This window comes from Mus pahari, chromosome 16 (assembly GCF_900095145.1).
Source record: "Mus pahari chromosome 16, PAHARI_EIJ_v1.1, whole genome shotgun sequence".
Lineage (NCBI taxonomy): Eukaryota > Metazoa > Chordata > Mammalia > Rodentia > Muridae > Mus > Mus pahari.
Window position 1 is genome coordinate 16,332,052 of NC_034605.1, and position 18,005 is coordinate 16,350,056.

The window sequence follows — 18,005 nt, forward strand, 5'->3', positions numbered from 1 at the left end:
AATGTTTCCATTCCTCTTCCATGGCATTATGAATGCTGTAGTATAAGGTTCATGGAAGGGAAGCTCTCAAACCCATGTGAGTATTTTGAGAACAAAATTACTTGAATACTATGTTTCTTTCAAATTGGGCACTAATTATGATACAATGTGTGGACCAAATGTTCAATTTTGAAAATGTATACTAAAGTGGGCTAGAAAGATGGCTCAGTTGTTAACAGCATTTCCAGCTCTTTTAGCAAGCCCACGTTTGTTTCAAGCACCTAAATCAGGGAGCTCACAACCAGAGATAATTCAAGTTCCAGATTATCTATTGCCCTCTTCTGGCCTCATTTCTTACTGCACGTACAGGAACATACCCACACATATATACATATAATTAATGTACCTTGAACAGTATTCTTTCTGAAGTTATTTAGATAATCATACACCCCAGAGTTCTGTATCTTTTAATTTAATTTACTCACAACTATGTGAACTGCTATTTCCTGGACTTCATACACAATTATCTCCTAGAATCCAGAGATACTGAATGGAAACATTTTTTCCATGGTATTTTTGTTTCCTTTGACTTACCTATCAATTATGATGATGTCAGACCTTAAATTTCTATAAGTAAACTCTAATGACTCTACATTTGTTTGGTAACTACAGATGCAGTCTTTCATCATTCTAGTTTCTACTACTATGAACGGATCTCTCAGTTATTTGGAAGCTTTTTGGAAAATTTATTTGTGATCTATATCTGCTAAGTTTATAGAATCAGTATTAGAGAGCCTATGCTTATTTAAGGTCTCTCTCTCTCTCTCTCTCTCTCTCTCTCTCTCTCTCTCTCTCNTATATATATATATATATATATATATATATAAAATCAATGCCTAAAAGACAAATGATTAGTAACAAGAAGTCAAAGAAGTCAGCCCCCCCAAAAAACAGGGACCACGTAGTGCCAAGAATTTCTCATATTTACCTTCAGAGGCATCTTCGCATGCTCATTCAACAGTGGAACATCAAACACCAGCCTTCGGAGTAGGTGTTGCATCATAGAAGGTCTCAGTTGGCTGTTGGAACAAGGTAAAACTCAAGACTCACGCATTCATATATCAGACTATAAAAATTAATTTTGGATATATACACTACTTGAAATTTTCATGATAATTTCAAAGGCCTGTGCCATAAAGAAAACTGGCACAGAGTCACCCACTTACCCACAGATAGAGAGCAGGCACACTTCTATGGAGTCCCGCTGAGCTTTGGTAAGGGAGCATCCTTTAGAGAGTCTATATACAGTATGTAGCAGAGAGTCAATGAGGGAAGCATGGTGCTCTGTTCCAGCAAACAGAGGAGCACACCTTGTTAACAAAGGTAGGACAGCTGTGCAGAGGTACCGGTTGAGGGCCAAGGCCATGTCTGTAGCACTTAGTGCAGCCTAGAGAGGAACGAGAGGACACAACCTTGTGTGATCAGGAAAGAACTCGATGCATTGCCTGCCACACAATCTCCCTATCTGGAAACAACAACAGCATGGCCGTCTGGAAATGTAGTCCTTAAATCAATGTTTACCCATGGCTCACATGCTATTCGCCACTTAAAATCATCAACTGCTGATTGAAATAAAAGCAACATCATCTATCTTCTCAAGTGGTTTAGAAATCCAAGCTCAAGGTTAGGCTATGATACTATCATCTCCCCTAACATCTGTGATGGTTACTCTGAAGTTAGTAAATAGGCCTATACAACCTCCAGAACCTAAAGGAGTTCTGGAGAAATAGTGTGAGTTTGATCTGCAGCAAGGCTAGCTCTGAAAAGACCCAGATCTCAGTAGGATGGGTGATAGAGGAAGATGCCAGTGAGCATTTCCTTGTTGGCCGAAGAGATGGAAATGAACATGTTTGCAAAACTGATCTCAGATTTGTACATGTCATTTATACTTCTCAGATCTACAAGTATCAATCATCAGGAGTTTATAGTGTCACTATGTTGACATTTCTACTCGTGAGAATGTCAAAGAAGATAGAACTTCCATCTTGTTTTTATGATCTTGCTGCCATGGATTTCTTTACTCAAGACCTAAGATCAAATGAAGATCATTTAGTTGATGCATAAGTAAATGAGTTAGAATGCTTTTGTTGGAATTTGATGCTCTTTATTCCACCATGTTTCATACACTAGCATGATACCAGTAATGGCAGATCCTCCATGGGGCCACCTAACATACAGGGCAGGTACTACCCAATGAGTACTCAAGAGAATGATAACCCAGTGTGCCGCTGTAACAGACAGAACTATAATGACCACTCAACTGCCTTAATGCTTCTTTCCCCAAACAGCAAAGCCATGTGGGCAAATTTATTTATATAGGTATTATTTTATTTTTTGTATATTTGTATTTATATGTATATATCTGTAAGTGTGTGTGTGTGTATGTGTGTGTGTGTGTGTGTGTGTGTGTGTGTGGTGAGGCAAGAGGTCAATGTCAGATGTCTTCCTTAATATCTCTTTACCTTATTTTTTGAGATAGGATCTCTCACTGAATCTAAAGCTTTCTGATCCAGCTAGACTAGCTAGCCATTAATCTCCAGGAATCATACTATCTCTAATATGCAATGCTTAGATTTTACACACACACACACACACACACACACACACACACCTGGGCTGTTTTTGTTTTTTTTAACTTGTGTTTAAGGATAAACAAAGGTTTTCATGTTTAAGTAACAAGGACTTTATCAAATGTGTCATCTCTATATTTCTAGGACAAATACCATAATGAACAGACATTTAATAGATATCCCTATGACCTCCCAAGTTAAGCATAGATCAATGAACCTCTTGTCTCCCACTGCACCTTATCAGATTTCTCGCCAGCCCTGTGAGGCAGGTAGTCACACTAGTTAATGAATTTCCTTTGGACAGGGACTGTTTGATTTGCTCTCTACTCACTGCTTGCTTGAAACCAACACAGGTGTGCAGTGACTGCTTGTTGAGGATGAGTGGATGAGTGAGTCTATAGACATAGACCTTGGAGTCAAGGGTACAAGTTCAGTTTTCATATCATACCGTGTCTAGAGAGGCAGCAGCTCGAAGATCTGGCAGAAAGCCAACCTCAAGGAGATGGAGGAGGAAATCTTGCACCTCAATTCCATAGACCCTGTCAAGGAACAAAACCATGGCTGCCTTGTGATCTGGGCAAAACCCCGCGGACATGTCAGGCTCCACCACCTTCCCATCTACAAGAGAGAAGGTGACATGTTGGCGTCAATGGCCTGGCCATATGTGGGTTGATGACATTTGGCTTTTTGCCAACCATGTCATGTTTTAAATAAATTATATTAATGAAATGTTTTCCTGCTTTACGACCCTCACACAATTGTGTGCTTGGCTGGTGAACTAGGGAAGTGCATTTTGAACCCAAGGTCATTTAGATGTCATTGGGGTGTCTGTTTACTTCATAGCTGGAAAGGCACAGTATCTGGCAGATGCCAAGAAGGAAACAGAAGGCATCAAACAGACCTGCTAAAATGTGGAGTGGATACCATGAAAAGTTAAATATAAACACAGGCCAGGCCTGGTGGAACATGCTTTTAATCCTTGCACTCAGGAGGCAGAGATAAAAGTCCATGAGTTTGAAGCCAGCCTGGTCTACAAGTGAGTTCCAGGACAGCCAGGGCTGTTACACAGAGAAACCCTGTCTCAAACAACCTAGATAGATAGATAGATAGATAGATAGATAGATAGATAGATAGATAGATAGATAGATGGATAGATGGATGGATGGATGGATGGATGGATGGATGGATGGATAGATAGATAGATAGATAGATAGATAGATAGATAGATAGATAGATAGATAGATAGATAGATAGATAGATAAGGAGCACATTCTTCTACTCTTGTCAAGGGCATGTCCCTTTAAACTTATGTGAAAATCAGGGTACCTTTCCACGGCTATGGTTCAAGATGACTATAATTATGAATGAAATAGGATAATAGTGAATACACTTACATAATAAGCATAAAGTGACAAATCAACACAATGAAGCCAGCATGGATTTCATATGAAATAGAATTCATTAAGCACAACATAGGAGAGTCATGTCATTTTCTCTCTCAATATCCAAAGCTTGCAACCTATGTAGACCAATGCATCCCTTATAGTAATTCCTTAAGTTCAGAGGTTGGAGACCATTAGCATGAAGAATTATGGGACGGTGTGCCAACTTAAAATCATGGGGAAGCCTATTGTTCCCTATTAGACCATAAGATAATTAAACCATTATGCCAAACTGGTCCTGGTAGCACACAGTAAGAGTCTATGAATGGTATCACAGAGTTTTTTTCCACATGAAAGTAATGTTAAAGAAAGCAGAGCCAGGGAAAGAGGACATGTGACCATCACCAAACCCAAATAGCTTTTCTCTTGAAGTCAATGAACAAATAATATTTAAAGAAAATTCACAGTTGATACTCACTAGTTCTTGGTCATTATTACAAAAATATCTAACATACCAATATTATCTCTGCATTATATTGTAGGAAAATTAGGTTTTAGAGTTTAACTCTGCTGGGAATATGATAGCATTGCTAGGTGATAGATCTGAGTGGTGGAGCTATCAGAAGTTTCTAGAAGACAACTCAGACCCAGAATCTGTCTACACAGCTGGGCAGGCTATTTTAAGACCTTATTTCCTGACTCCATGATGAAGCATCAGTTTTTATCACAGAGGCTGTCTGATCCCCTGGTATGAAACCAACCACGGGCTCTTGACTACTCTCAAAGACAGACAAAGAGGAGACAGTCTGGAAATCTGATAGCTGTGCCTCCTCAGAGTCAGATGCCCCCTTCTCATTCTTCAGAATGAAGATTGGTTACCCCCACTGTATCAGAAAATTATGTGACATGATATCTCCGGCACCAATGAGAGGGTCTGCATTCTCCATGACAATACCATTTGCTTGTGGTTTCACCCCCTCTAGAAACTTTTCTGAAGGACTGTGAGAAGAAACACCCTGATAGAGGGTGACTAGCCTTCTATGACTAGAGAGACAATGGTAGTTACCTAATATCACAAATACACAATCCAACTCATAAATATTTGTAATATAATCTTGTGGGTTCTATCATATGGGTTCTGGGGATTGAACTCAGGTACTCTGTGGGCATTGATTTTAATATAATCACAACTGCCTGAGATTTAAAACCCACTGATGTGATACCACTGCTATTCCAGTATCACCACCTCCTCAACTTCACAGGACACAATGCAGTAAGGATCCGCTCACTCCTATACATGAGCAAGCACCTATACATGAGGATGGAGATGGGGAGGGGATGCCAAGCACTGATGAGATGTTCATAAAGGAACTGTCCTCACAATCCTATAGAGCGCACAGGATGGATGCTGGTCTTACCTTTGGCTATTGTTGGCATCTGAAATGCAATGCTGATGACGCCCACCAAGTCTCCCAATGGAATCAGAGATCGCAAAATGGACCTGATTCGGATGGCTTCTCCCTTTCCAGCGTGAATCAACTAAACAGAAAGAGGATAAAGCAAGCTTAAAACTAGTTGTAGACTCTACCTGTAGTTTTGTTAGAACATTTAAACTGTGAGAATCCATATATAAAGCAATTGTCCACCCTGCACATGCATAAAGCCAACCATCTCTCAGAAATTGCATCTCAGGCATACAGGCAGGCAATCCCAGCTTATAGTCCCCATAAATGTGAAGAAATACTGGATTACATACACTTCACTCTAGGCCTCCTGTTTTCCAATAAAGCTTGCACATTTTTTTATGATGTTTGGGGTACCAGAACAAACTGATAACCAGAAAAGTTTATGAACAATTGCCCTTAAAATTATATATACCCACCAATAACCAGAGAAATAACACAATAAAACAGACACTAGTCTGAGCCACTGAAAATACGCTAATATTTATTATGCATCTAGTTTCTTTCTTGTCTTAGGAATTAATTCTATATCCACCCATATTCTGTCCTGATTCTTGGAAGAGGGGGTGCCAGTTTACATAAATCCTGACATTCCATTTAAGACTTCCAGCTGAGGATGCTCCCATGGTGCCAGTCGATCCGAAGAATAAGAATCTCAGTAAGTTTCTTAAATCCAGAGCCAGGACCAGCGTCTGTTACATTCACCACGAGGCAGGAAAAGCAAGTGATATTCAAGGTCTAGTGGGGAGTTCAGCTAATGGCTGAAAAGGTGATAGAACTTCAGCAGAGGCAAGGTGGGCATGGTGAGCCCTCGATGGTCTGCTTTAGCATTTCCAGACCCTTAGGGTGGCAAGACAATAATACCCAAAGTGTCTATGCATTATAATTTGTTTCTTAGTTCCTCTGATTTTTTTCCCCAAGAAAAGAAAAGGTACAAACTGTGTGGGCGTCCATCCTTTTCTCTGCAACCACCTCTGGCACACATATCTTTCATCATCCCTTCTCAGTTACCAAAGTGAAAACTCACATGAGCAGCAGAGGCTAAGTTTAAAAAAAAAAAAAAATTCCAGGGTTTCTAATATTCTAACTGTTCTCTATTCTGTAGTTCTTTTCTGGTTTCAACAAAAGAGAACACCATGTAGATTTTGTCATATGAGTTTAAAGGAAAGGCCTTTAAAGAACTGAAAACCAACCTGGGGACCAAGGGCAAGGAAATGAAATGTGTTGCAAGTCACCCGCTCTGGCTTCATGTTTATCCCAGCTCAAAAATAGACTTGCAGGTTAGCTTATTCTTTTAGCATTTTGTTTTTTTTGTTTGTTTGTTAGTTTATTTCTCTGTCTAGTCCTGCCTGTCCTGGAACTCACTCTGTAGACCAGGCTGGGCTTGAACTCAGAAATCCGCCTGCCTCTGCCTCCCAAGTGCTGGGATAAAAGGCGTGCGCCACCACTGCAGTGCTCATAACGGGCCAATCATATTCATTCCCCAATTCCATTCTGAAATCTCCCTCTGATCCCTCCAACAAGTTTCATTCACAAATATACATCTCCTTAAAGAATTAAGAACCCACCTAACTTTCCAGAGCCTCGAAACTTTAATGCTACTAGCTAAGAGCCAAAATTCACAACTCAAGCCTAGGGGAGACAGTTCAGATTCAACACATCTTCTGCCAAAAAAGAATGGATTTAGTGCCTTTCCAAGAATCCTCAAATCCTTAACAATTCCCAAAGTCTACTGAGATTCAAGCCAATCTCTTAAATGTACACATAAACAAAAATGCTCTCTGTCACCACCCCCAAACCTACAGATTACTTATATGCAGGGACCCCTTACTCTGTAATATTCTGCTAACAGTAAAGATGAAAGTTTTTAAGTGGGAAAAAAAAAAAAAAAAAAGAACCCACCTAACCAAATTTGTGCTGTCTACATGTGCATGGCAGAGGGCCATCCACAACGACATGGGGAACCTACTTGGAATCTCCCAAAAAGGAGTGACTCTTCTTCCCCTAATAGCCATTACCTGCCAGTGGCTTCTCAGCTTGGGGTGGGGCTCCAGGAGCCTCAAGCTGTTGTCTACAGCCGGTCACAGTGCAGAGAGTAAGTAACTCTGGAGTCCCCATGCCCAAACTGGACATTTGTAACACGAGCCTTATACTCAAGACTCAAGGAATAGCATAGAAAAGAGCATGAAAGATAAAAGACTTCTGTGAAGCAGAAGACCAAGCAGCTGGCGTGAGATCAGTTTGTCTGGGCATAACAGACCTGCTACCATGGCTCTCTCAACAACTATGTCTGTCTTACAGCTTTGAAATCAATACTGCCCAGCTGTACTCAAGTAGAGATAAACATTATATAAAAGGAATCAATTACTGGTGGAAACAAATTTCCATCAGAGAAGAAGAAACCATACAGGAAAATCATAATCTCTTCTTCAAAGGCAAGGAGGCCACATGAGTTTTAAAGACATATGGGTGACTACATGTTCTATTAAAGACTTGTACTGACAATCTCATTACTAATTTTTATAGCCAATGGGACATTTCCAACTAAACGAACACTCGTCCTGCAGTTAGGCTGCAGCTATTATTCTTAATGGAGCACGAATATTACTAGTTTGGGATGCTGCTGTGAGCCCTACCATCATGATGACTGATGCGTGCATCAAGATTGCTGCCCTCAAGCCCCCAAACAGACTCACGTGCATTTCAGGAGCACAGCGACCAAGCAGGTCAATCAAAGCTGCGTAGAAGGTCATGATCGCGTTCCCCATGTGGATGGTATCATCTTCCCCCTCTTCTATATCACTTTCGGGGAATTTGTCCCAAAAGAAGCAGAGAGTAAATGAAGTTGCAGTGACAGCCTTTTCCCACCAGTCCTTTCATGCTTCTCAGGAATACAAGTGATTTTTTTTTTTTTAAAACAAAATAACCAGACTTTAAGGAGCAGAACTGGGACTCTATTACCAAGAACACATTGCAAGGGCATGTTAGGATTCCTGCCAAGGCATAGGCAGAAGATTGCTCATCTGATGGATCCTGATCATTGCCTTCTTTTCAGTCTTTAAGATTTAATGTTTTTTTTTTTTTTGTATGACTATGTGCATTTGCGAATGCACACAAAAAAAGGTGTCAGATCCCTGAAACGTGAATGTGCATGCAGTTGTGAGCAGCTTGATATGGGTACTGAGAACCAAACCAAAGAGGGCTCTGGAAGACTAGCAAGTGCTCTTCAGTGCCAAACCATCTCCGCAGCCCCTTGCTTCATTTGTTGTTGTTGCTTTTCAGTTAATCTTTTGAGCAGGTGTACAAACAAATAGCTTTAGTTATAATATTTTCATATGTACAGCACTATCCTTTTCTCATAGTCATCCTCCCATCACCTGGCCTCCTTCCAAATAGTCCCTCTTTGCTTTTACACCATACATAAAGAAATGCACATACATATACAACATATATACACATATGCAACATACACATATGTGTGAATTGTGCTCATTTCTAATGACAGACAGCATATTAACAAAAAATGGTGGAAAGGTTATTGTGAAGTAAGTTTACGAGTGCTTTTCCAAGTACCGCTCAAGTAGAGAAAGGGTAACCAAAGACATCATGAATGATAACATATGTCAGAGCCCAGGTATACTGCTTGGTCAAGAGTAACATTTAGAAGTGTTACTTCATGTATTCACCTATGATACCAATAGCCTTACCCTCCCTCCATTAACCACAAACAATCTAGTTGTTTCTTTCTCTACCTCCTTAAGGTTCTCATTCTGAAAGCATTCCATTATCTGGCTGATAGAATGCGCATGTGGACAGCCCTTGGGGGTCTCTGTCCTTCCTTCTGGGTGGCTCAAAGGAGGTGTCCTCAAGTGGGCTCAAGAGTCTGCAGAATGGCAGGGAGTTGCACTGTAGGTGCATGAGGCAGGTGTCAAGCCTTTATTTGCACACAGGCTAGAATCATCCTGTTCTGAACTCCCAGTACATATTTCTCTCTCTGAGGGCAGCTAAGCATTCACCATCTATGGCTAAGTGATAAACACTTAAGGTCTGTGCTTCCCCTGCCTGGGGAAGAAATAGGGTTCCCTTACTTGCAAGTCTGTTCCCTCTGAGCCCTATGTTTTATCTTTACAACTGCACTAGCAGTGTAGGTGCATGACCCCTCTCAGAGAACAATTACCTCCACAGAATAAAAACATGCCCATCTGCATTGCCTTACAACCCCACCAGAATAGTGTCAGTGTCTTCTGACACACGTCTCTCTCCAGTACATTGACCAAGCATTCTGCTCCTCCGAATTGTATCTGTTTTCCTTTCTGTTACCATCATACTCGGGAAATGAGTCCCCCATTTCCTTACTAAAGGTCTCTTTCTCTAATGATATAAGAAGAACTATAGAAACTCATCTTGGGAGGCTGGATCAATAGTTCTGTGGGAAATAGAGCTTACATCTCAAGTATAAGGACCTCAGTTCAAATCACCAGGACCCACATAAAAATCCAGATATGGTCATGCATGCCTGTCACCCCAGGGTTGGGGGATGAGCCGATTCAGGGAGGTTGCTAGGGCTTTTGAGCTGCCAGCCTAGTTCTTAATTCAGTGAGTCTCAGAGAATGAGGTTAAAAGTGAGAGAGGCCCCTTGGTCTTGTAAATTTTATATGACCCAGCACAGGGGAAGGCCAGGGCCAAGTAGGGGGAGTGGGTGGGTAGGGGAGCAGGGGTAGGAGTGGGGTATAGGGAACTTTCGGGATAGCATTTGAAATGTAAATAAAGAAAATAATAAAAAAAAAAAAGTGAGAGAGTAGGATAACTAATACCTCCCTCTAGCCCCTGTATATGTAAGGATGTGTACGTACATGTGTATGTGCACACGCTCACCACCAATCATCTATACTGTACAGGTATGGCCAACTTATGGCCTGTAAATGCAGACAAACACATTGTAAATAACAACATCATGCCCCAATGTCAAGGATGTAGGTTTCTGAACTGTGTTCTTTGCTTAGCTAGCCCGAAAATACCTACAAGACGTACAACCTAAGTCCACACAATGTCTCCAGCTCATTTCCTGATTCATTCAGGCTTTCTCAACAGCCAAAACCCCACATCTCATCTATAACACTCAGTTTTCAAGGGAATCACTCTTCAGTGACAGGTAGTAAAATAATAAGTAACAGAATGTCATCTACACGTTGTCAACCATACTGGGGTGATATCATTTGCTGAGTGTGCTTAGTAGACCTACAGGGTTTTGCTGGAGCCACTGGTTGGAGAGGGGCCATCTCTAGAAGGATCCTCAGCTATTTTTATGGCTTCTTCCATGGCTGCAAGGAGACCATTACCACCTTCTCCTCTCAAGGCAGGACCAAAGCACTCAGGTCTCCGAATGAGCAACCTCACCACGACATTTGCATTCTCTTCCACACTCTCCCCTGCAAGCAAAAGAGAAATATGAACAAAATATAGGCTTTCTGGGGACCATGTGTCATAAGCATTTCTCATTTAAAGAAACAGATATACCTTGGAAATATACTATAATAGTAAATTCAACTTTTAAATTGCATTTATTTATTGGGGGAGGGCATATCACATGACATATGAAAACAAGAAAAAAAATCTAAAGGAATTGTTTTTCTTCTTCTATCTCATGGGTTTCAGATATAGAACTCATGTAGTCAGGCTTGGTGGCAAGCACTTTACCCACTGAGGCATCTTACTGGCCCATAAATTCAACACTTAGCCCGCATCACAACTTCTATGCGTATTGTTATGGTCTGCATGCATGCCAGATAGTCCTCAGAGACTTGCCTGTCTGGATACCTGTTCTGGACAGTCTTGGGAGACTGTAGAAGATGACTGGGACTTAGGGCCTAGTAGGCTATCACAAGCTGTCAGCGAGGGCCTTGAAAGTTCTACCTCTAGCTATCTCCTAGCTCTCATTCTTTACTTCCTAGTTGGTGCCACACAAGAAGCCGCACATCAAGCTCCTACCAACCCAGGACTAAGCCATTGCAGCCAACTTTCCTGCAGTGATGGACTGATCAGGTTCCTCACTCAAGACACCTCTGTCGGGTATTCTGACACAGCAGAGAAAAACGTGACAGATGTACGTACTAAACAATGTACATGACTTCCATTGATAATATTTTCCAAGTAAAGCAAAATATTACAGAGACAAACTATCTGTTAAGGGAGAGGATATTGTAATCCTAACCCTTAAGACCCACCTACAAAAATCCAGAAGGTAAATACAGACTTGAAGTTAAACAATAGAAATGTGATCCACATAAAAAATGTAGTATAGGTTACTTCTGTAGAATGAAAACTATTAAATAAAATATATAATTTCTTATATTCACTTTCTTCATGCAATTCTATGATAAATCCTCACTTTCTTTTCATTTAAAAATATTAATTTTTACTTCAAATTTTGCATATATACATGAATGTGTGACCCTTGTAAGCACAGGTGCCCAAGGAGGTCACAGAGGATGTCAGATCTCTTGGAGCTGGAGTTATGGGAATTTGCTATCTCATATGGGTGCTGGGAACTGAACTTGGGTCTTCTACAGGGGGGAGATAAGTGACCCTAACCATTAAGCCATCTGCCTCAGGACTCTGACTTTTACAGTTTTATGAATTTGCCAGTGGTTGTGTCCTACCGTTACAGAAGACTGCAAATCTGAGAAAGTCAAGGTATCGCTCTCCTTCAACGGGATTCCACCCAATGTCTGGGTAACCCTTAGACACCAGCATCTGACAGCTCTGCAGACCACAGCCAGCCAGATAGCGAACTACCTACAAATCAAGGATGAGCAGGGGGTTAGCCTTCACTTGGAACGAACAGGAGCCTATGCTAAGTCTGGCGGATGAGATTATCCAAGGGTGGTTTGAAACCCATGCATTTCATCCCTTTATGTGTATATATAAGTATGTGTGAGTGCAGGGGAGTGCAGCACTGGATCTCCTGGAGCTAGAGTTGTAGGCGCCATCGTCGATGACTTGATGTGGGTGCTAGGAACAGGACTCGAGTCCTCTGGAGCACAGCCATCACTCTTAACCACTAAAACATTTCTCCATTATAAAATTATAATGAATATAATTTTTGCATTTCTTTTTAACATCATGATCGCTGACATAAAATGTAATCATCAAAATTATGAACAAATTCCCTGAGAAAACAATGTTATTGAATTCCATGCCATATACTCAAGACCTTTGCATACAATTATCATAATATCTGACACATCCCTGAATGTCTAATGACCTCTGGCCCAATTTAAAACCACCTGAGTGGGTCTTCCTATGGTTCATCTGGTAAGGAATGGGCTGTAGACCATCTGAACACAAGAACTCCTATCTGAGATGCAAAGGCATGTTGGAGAGAATTGCTTCCAAATGATTCACCCATTCAATGGTGAAGCAGTTATGAGATGGTGCTTAAGAGGGGTGATGCTAACTTAGAGGTGGATCTTCTCAGTTCTGACCAACATGTCTCACTCATAGGGTGTATCATTTTGAGCAAGTAATTTATGCATCAGTGTCCTTAAAACTTGAGCTATACATCTGTAATCCAAAAAATCTAAAGTCCCCAAAGCTGTGAAATCTAAAACACTTTGAGTGTTGACATGAAGTCACCAATAGAAAAATCTATATCTAGCCTCAGATGCAGGTGATTTTCAAAAGGCAGGTGCACTAAGAACACTGAATCAAATATTTCATTATGTGTGAGTGGTAACTTTTCAGAATCGAGAAAATTGCTCATATCTGAATCACAATGGCCTCCAAACATGTTGGTTGGGAGATAGTCTGCCTGCCTGTCGGTGGCACATTTCTGTGCTGTTGAAATTCACACATGAAAAAAAAATGGCTTCTTGGTTTATCCTTTAAAGATACTTCATTTCATGGGCATGATGATAGTGCATAATATTTCATGAGGGATTGGGACATAAAAAGAAATCCATCCCCAAAGAAGCCATAGCCGATGGTGACAGAGCATTACAGGAATAACTTAGCAGAGTTCTGTCAAGCTTAGAAATAAATGTTGCAGCTACAACTTTTATGTCTGCAGCATTGAGGCAAGTGATGTTCAAGAGAATGGCCTACTTAAGGTACTTCAATGTATTCCACAGCATCCCATCCTCCTCCCGTGGTACCCTGTGCTCTTTTCAGTAGCTTGTTCTATAATTTTCTAGCCCCAGATGAACTGCTCTTTCTCAATGCAAATTACCTTATATTTTCAATGATATTCACACACAGAATGGTGTGGCATACACCTTCCTGTATCTGACTTCTATTATGTGGTATGATGATTTGGGGACTCAGTCACATTGTAGCCTAAGTTAACACTGAACTCTTTTGTATTGCTGAACAGCAAAGCATTGCATATGGATGGATAGTCCACCGCTTCTCTCTTACTAATTTGTACAGTGATGGCTATTTTAGCTGTGGACTAGGATGGATTCCTTTCCATTTAGCAAATCTCTAGAATTGTAAAGACTCTGTGTACAGTTCATTGTAGAGAATGCATGTTTAAACTGATAAACTGTTAGGGGGCTTTTCAGAACCACTATGCCACGTTCCTTCAACAGCACCCTGGCAGGGGTGTCCAACTGCCCCACATTCATTCTCCCTTTACATTTGGTATTATCAAAGGTCCAGATACTATTTTAAGGGGTCAGTGAGACATAGGAGTAAAGTTTTCTCCATGAGCCACAGATGTGAAGCTTCTGATCTGACATGGCAGGGGGACTTGAGGAGAGCTTGCTGCCTTACACTTGTAAACAGTGCATGCAGGTGCCCACCAGTGCCAACGCCTTCTCTGAAGCCGAGCAAGCATTTGCCAAAATGCTGATGTCACCAGGAGCAATGCCAATAGGGGATAGATTTTTAGAAACACATAAATATAACAATTCTTAACCCTCAGTATCAACTGGTGATGGAGCTCATATATGATCATGGTCCCCAAAGACTTCTAGAGAAGTCATAGATGCCTTGTTTGGGGCAGGAACGTTCTATGATGTCTACAACACAAAGGTGCTATCTAACAAGTATAGTGTGTGTGTGTGTGTGTGTGTGTGTGTGTGTGTGTGTAATATGAAATATTTTCAATGAAAGAAAATAACACCATAAAGATAAGAAGAAGAGCCAACTTTAAACAACAGGACTTGGAAGAGAGAGATGAGCACAAACATGACTTTTGAGTCATTATGAAAAAGATATCTGAAAATAGCCACAGGCTAAAGGGGCTAAGGACATGGCATACAGAGTGACTAGTGAGCACAAGAGGCCTGAGACGGGGACATATTTGGGGATGCTCAGTCACAGTGAGATCTGTGTGGCTGGAACAAAGGGACGAGGCAGGACAGTGGCAGGATATGGGAACAGATCGATATGGGGTAGATGGCACTGGAGTAAACTTGTGTCCTTTGCTTTTACATTGAGTGACCCAGGAAACCACTGGGCATTCCTGGGAAGAGGGGGAGAGGATCTTTTTAAGAGGATTAATGTCTGTAAAGGAACAATAGACAGGGACTCCAGGGGAAGGACCAAATAGAAGGTCTGCAGCCATGCTTTGGGGAATATTCCATGCATGCTGTCTACACACATGGTCAGATATGCTTAAGAACACCCAGCCTTGCAATTTCACTGGCATCCTCACTGGAATGCATATGTACTTATGTGATACAAAATTTATACAATGGAGGACAAAAATATCCTTAGGGAAACTAGAACTCTATTATTAAATAAAATATCAGATACCATGGGAAAAAAAAAAAACTATGTCAGTCATGGAAAGGTGATTCCTATTTCAAAAGAAAATTTTATGGTAAGAGAGACAACCTCTCCTAAACTTCTTAATCTTCATCACACCTAATGGATATGGAATGGAGAACAGAATTATGTCAAATATAAGACATTACAGAATTATAATCACATGCCGTGATTTAACTCACTACAGCAAGTGCTTATACTGAAGTAAGCCTAAGGTACAGTCAGGGCAGGAGCATGGCTTACCTTCTCCAGATCAGGCTCTCGTAGAGCAAGGGCAAGCTCATTGTTATCCATCACGGAAGCTGCGGCCACGTCTAAAGGAGTTGAACCTCTCATGGCTGGTGATGCTAATTCAAACGAAGAGGAAATAATACCTGGATTGTGCTGGAGCTAGGAGTACAGTGTAAGAAAACACACCTCTCCAACACTTAATACCTAAATAACATATATATATACCTAAATAACATATATATATATATATATATATATATATATATATATATATATATATCACTATCCTAAATCTATGTAAGATCTCTGACAATCAAAAATGTATATGTGTATTGTGTTTGAAATGGATACAGACTATGAAAGGACCCAGTTGCACAAATGAACATTCAAGACTTCAAGGTCTTACCCAGTTTTGTGGTGAGAATACTTCAGATCTACTCTGGTTTTTTTGTTTGTTTGTTTGTTTTTTTGGTTTTGGGGTTGTTTGTTTGTTTGTTTGTTTTTGGTGTTTTAGAGACAGGGTTTCTCTGTATAGCCCTGGCTGTCCTGGAACTAACTCTGTAGACCAGGCTGGCCTCGAACTCAGAAATTTGCCTGCCTCTGACTCCCAAGTGCTGGGATTAAAGGCGTGCGCCACCACGCCTGGCTCTATTCTGATTCTTAAAAAAATACAATGTATTACAGCAACCATGCACTTGGGTGTTTGGGTGTTATGATCATTTAAACTGATATAAACTACACAGTGTAAAAAAAAAAAATCCTCTCAGGTGGCAAACCTCTGGGTATGTCTGAGGATGCATTTTTAAGAGTAGGTTAATTGAATGATGGGAAGACCCACCCTACTTATGGGTGGTACCATTCCATGGGCAGAGAGCTTAGACTGAATTTTAAACAAACAAACAAACAAAACAGATAAAGATGGCTGACTGAGTGCTGCCTGTATTCTCCTTGCCCCCTGCTTCTTAATTTGTTCAGATATCAGCAAACAGCCTCACCTTCCCAGTCACTGTCACATCACACGGTGGCTACGGCCACCAATCCTTCCCCACAATAACACTTTATACCCCCAAAGTGTGAGCCAGGATGAATCCTTCCTTGAGTTTCTTTTTGTCAGATAATACAACGATGAGAAAATTAACTGGTTGCCTACTAAGTCAAAAATTGGTAACTTTGCCTAGGGTGCAGTTGTGAGTCGCCTAACATAGGTTCTAGGATCAGAGCACCAGCCCCCTTCAGGGGCAGCAAGTGTTCATGACCACCAAGCCATCGCTCCAGCTCAGGTCATTTTTCCTTTAAAAACTAAATTCATATTACACATTAACTTACCAAGACCAACACTGCTGTTCTCCAGTAAATAACTGAGATGATCAAACATGGCTTTTTGATTCTGTCTACTTATACGACAGAAGTAACAGAGAAAACGGCAGCAGTTGGCCACCATCTTGGGGAAGGTGATTTCCTATTTAAAAAAAAAAAAAAAAAAGAGTATCTGGTTAGTTGCTGAAACAAACGATAGGATTGAGCTCTGAAGGTGAAGCCACAAGGGTAGTGCCATCCCATTCACCCATGAAAACCAGGCTCAGATACTGAAAAATCTTCAAACATTCAGCCTGCGATCACTCAGTCCTCCAGCCACTGAACATCAGGCCTAACACCGACTCCCAAACCCACCTGCGTCCACGGATTGCACTGTCACTTAGCCCTAAACTTACAGGTAGTGTGTGCCTATATAATCTCTCTGACTCCATTTTATACAATTCAGAAAATGTAGATGGATGTTAAGAACTTAGGAGCAGAAAGGGAAGATACAATGAACTTGGAATTTCATAATGGGATGTTTTTATCACCATCAATTATTGTCATTGTTGTTATTGTTGATGATCCAGGGCTTCACAACCTGCCTGCTATAGACACCACTTCTTTGCCAAGGTTCTGGCCAGAAGGCCCCAGTGGTCAGCACCCACACATGCATCTCCCCTTACCCGAGAATATAGGGTTAAGTTCTCAACTTTCCTAAAGCTGTGATCCTTTAATACAGTTTTTCATGTTATAGTGCCCCCAACCAAAAAATGATTTTCATTGCTACTTCACAGTCACAACTTTACTACCATTATGAATCACGACATACATATCTGTTATGTAGGCTACCTGGCGTGTGACCCCTTGTGTCCCCATTAGGGTTGGGACCCACAGGTTGAGAGCACCTGCCACCCTAGATGCTTCTTCCTGAACTCAATGCATTGTGAAGGTCTTTAAATGGGGCGTGAAAAACCTAGGCTTACACATATTACAAAGAACAAGTGTGGTGATTCACATTTATGCATGACATTTGCATCTCAGTGAGATTGTGCTGGTTAATATGGAGTGGTGGCGGAGCTCTTCGCTGCGCTCCTTCTTTTAGCTATCTGGGTGTTTCAGACTCTGCTGTAAATTGTACTTACTTAAAAGTTAACTTTAAAATCTTACCACAAACCCATTCCAGAACAAACCTGTCTAAGCATTGATTTATTTATTTTTTTTGGGGGGGGGCTCAGAAATTTAGAGATTCT

At 40.9% G+C, this 18,005-nt stretch overlaps 1 protein-coding gene across 9 annotated transcripts in view; it reads right to left on the bottom strand.

The window, feature by feature from the left end:
- Ryr2 (ryanodine receptor 2) overlaps window positions 1-18,005 on the bottom strand; it is a 557,252-nt gene that overhangs the window by 148,762 nt on the left and 390,485 nt on the right. For all 9 annotated transcript variants that reach the window (XM_029547437.1, XM_029547436.1, XM_029547432.1 and 6 more), the window contains 9 exons: window positions 16,783-16,915; window positions 15,469-15,572; window positions 12,114-12,249; window positions 10,697-10,883; window positions 8,151-8,256; window positions 5,410-5,530; window positions 3,058-3,227; window positions 1,206-1,426; window positions 968-1,058 (listed from right to left, as the gene is read on the bottom strand). In XM_029547437.1, coding sequence (XP_029403297.1) covers window positions 968-1,058; window positions 1,206-1,426; window positions 3,058-3,227; window positions 5,410-5,530; window positions 8,151-8,256; window positions 10,697-10,883; window positions 12,114-12,249; window positions 15,469-15,572; window positions 16,783-16,915 — 1,269 coding nt within the window. The remainder of the gene's footprint in view (window positions 1-967; window positions 1,059-1,205; window positions 1,427-3,057; window positions 3,228-5,409; window positions 5,531-8,150; window positions 8,257-10,696; window positions 10,884-12,113; window positions 12,250-15,468; window positions 15,573-16,782; window positions 16,916-18,005) is intronic.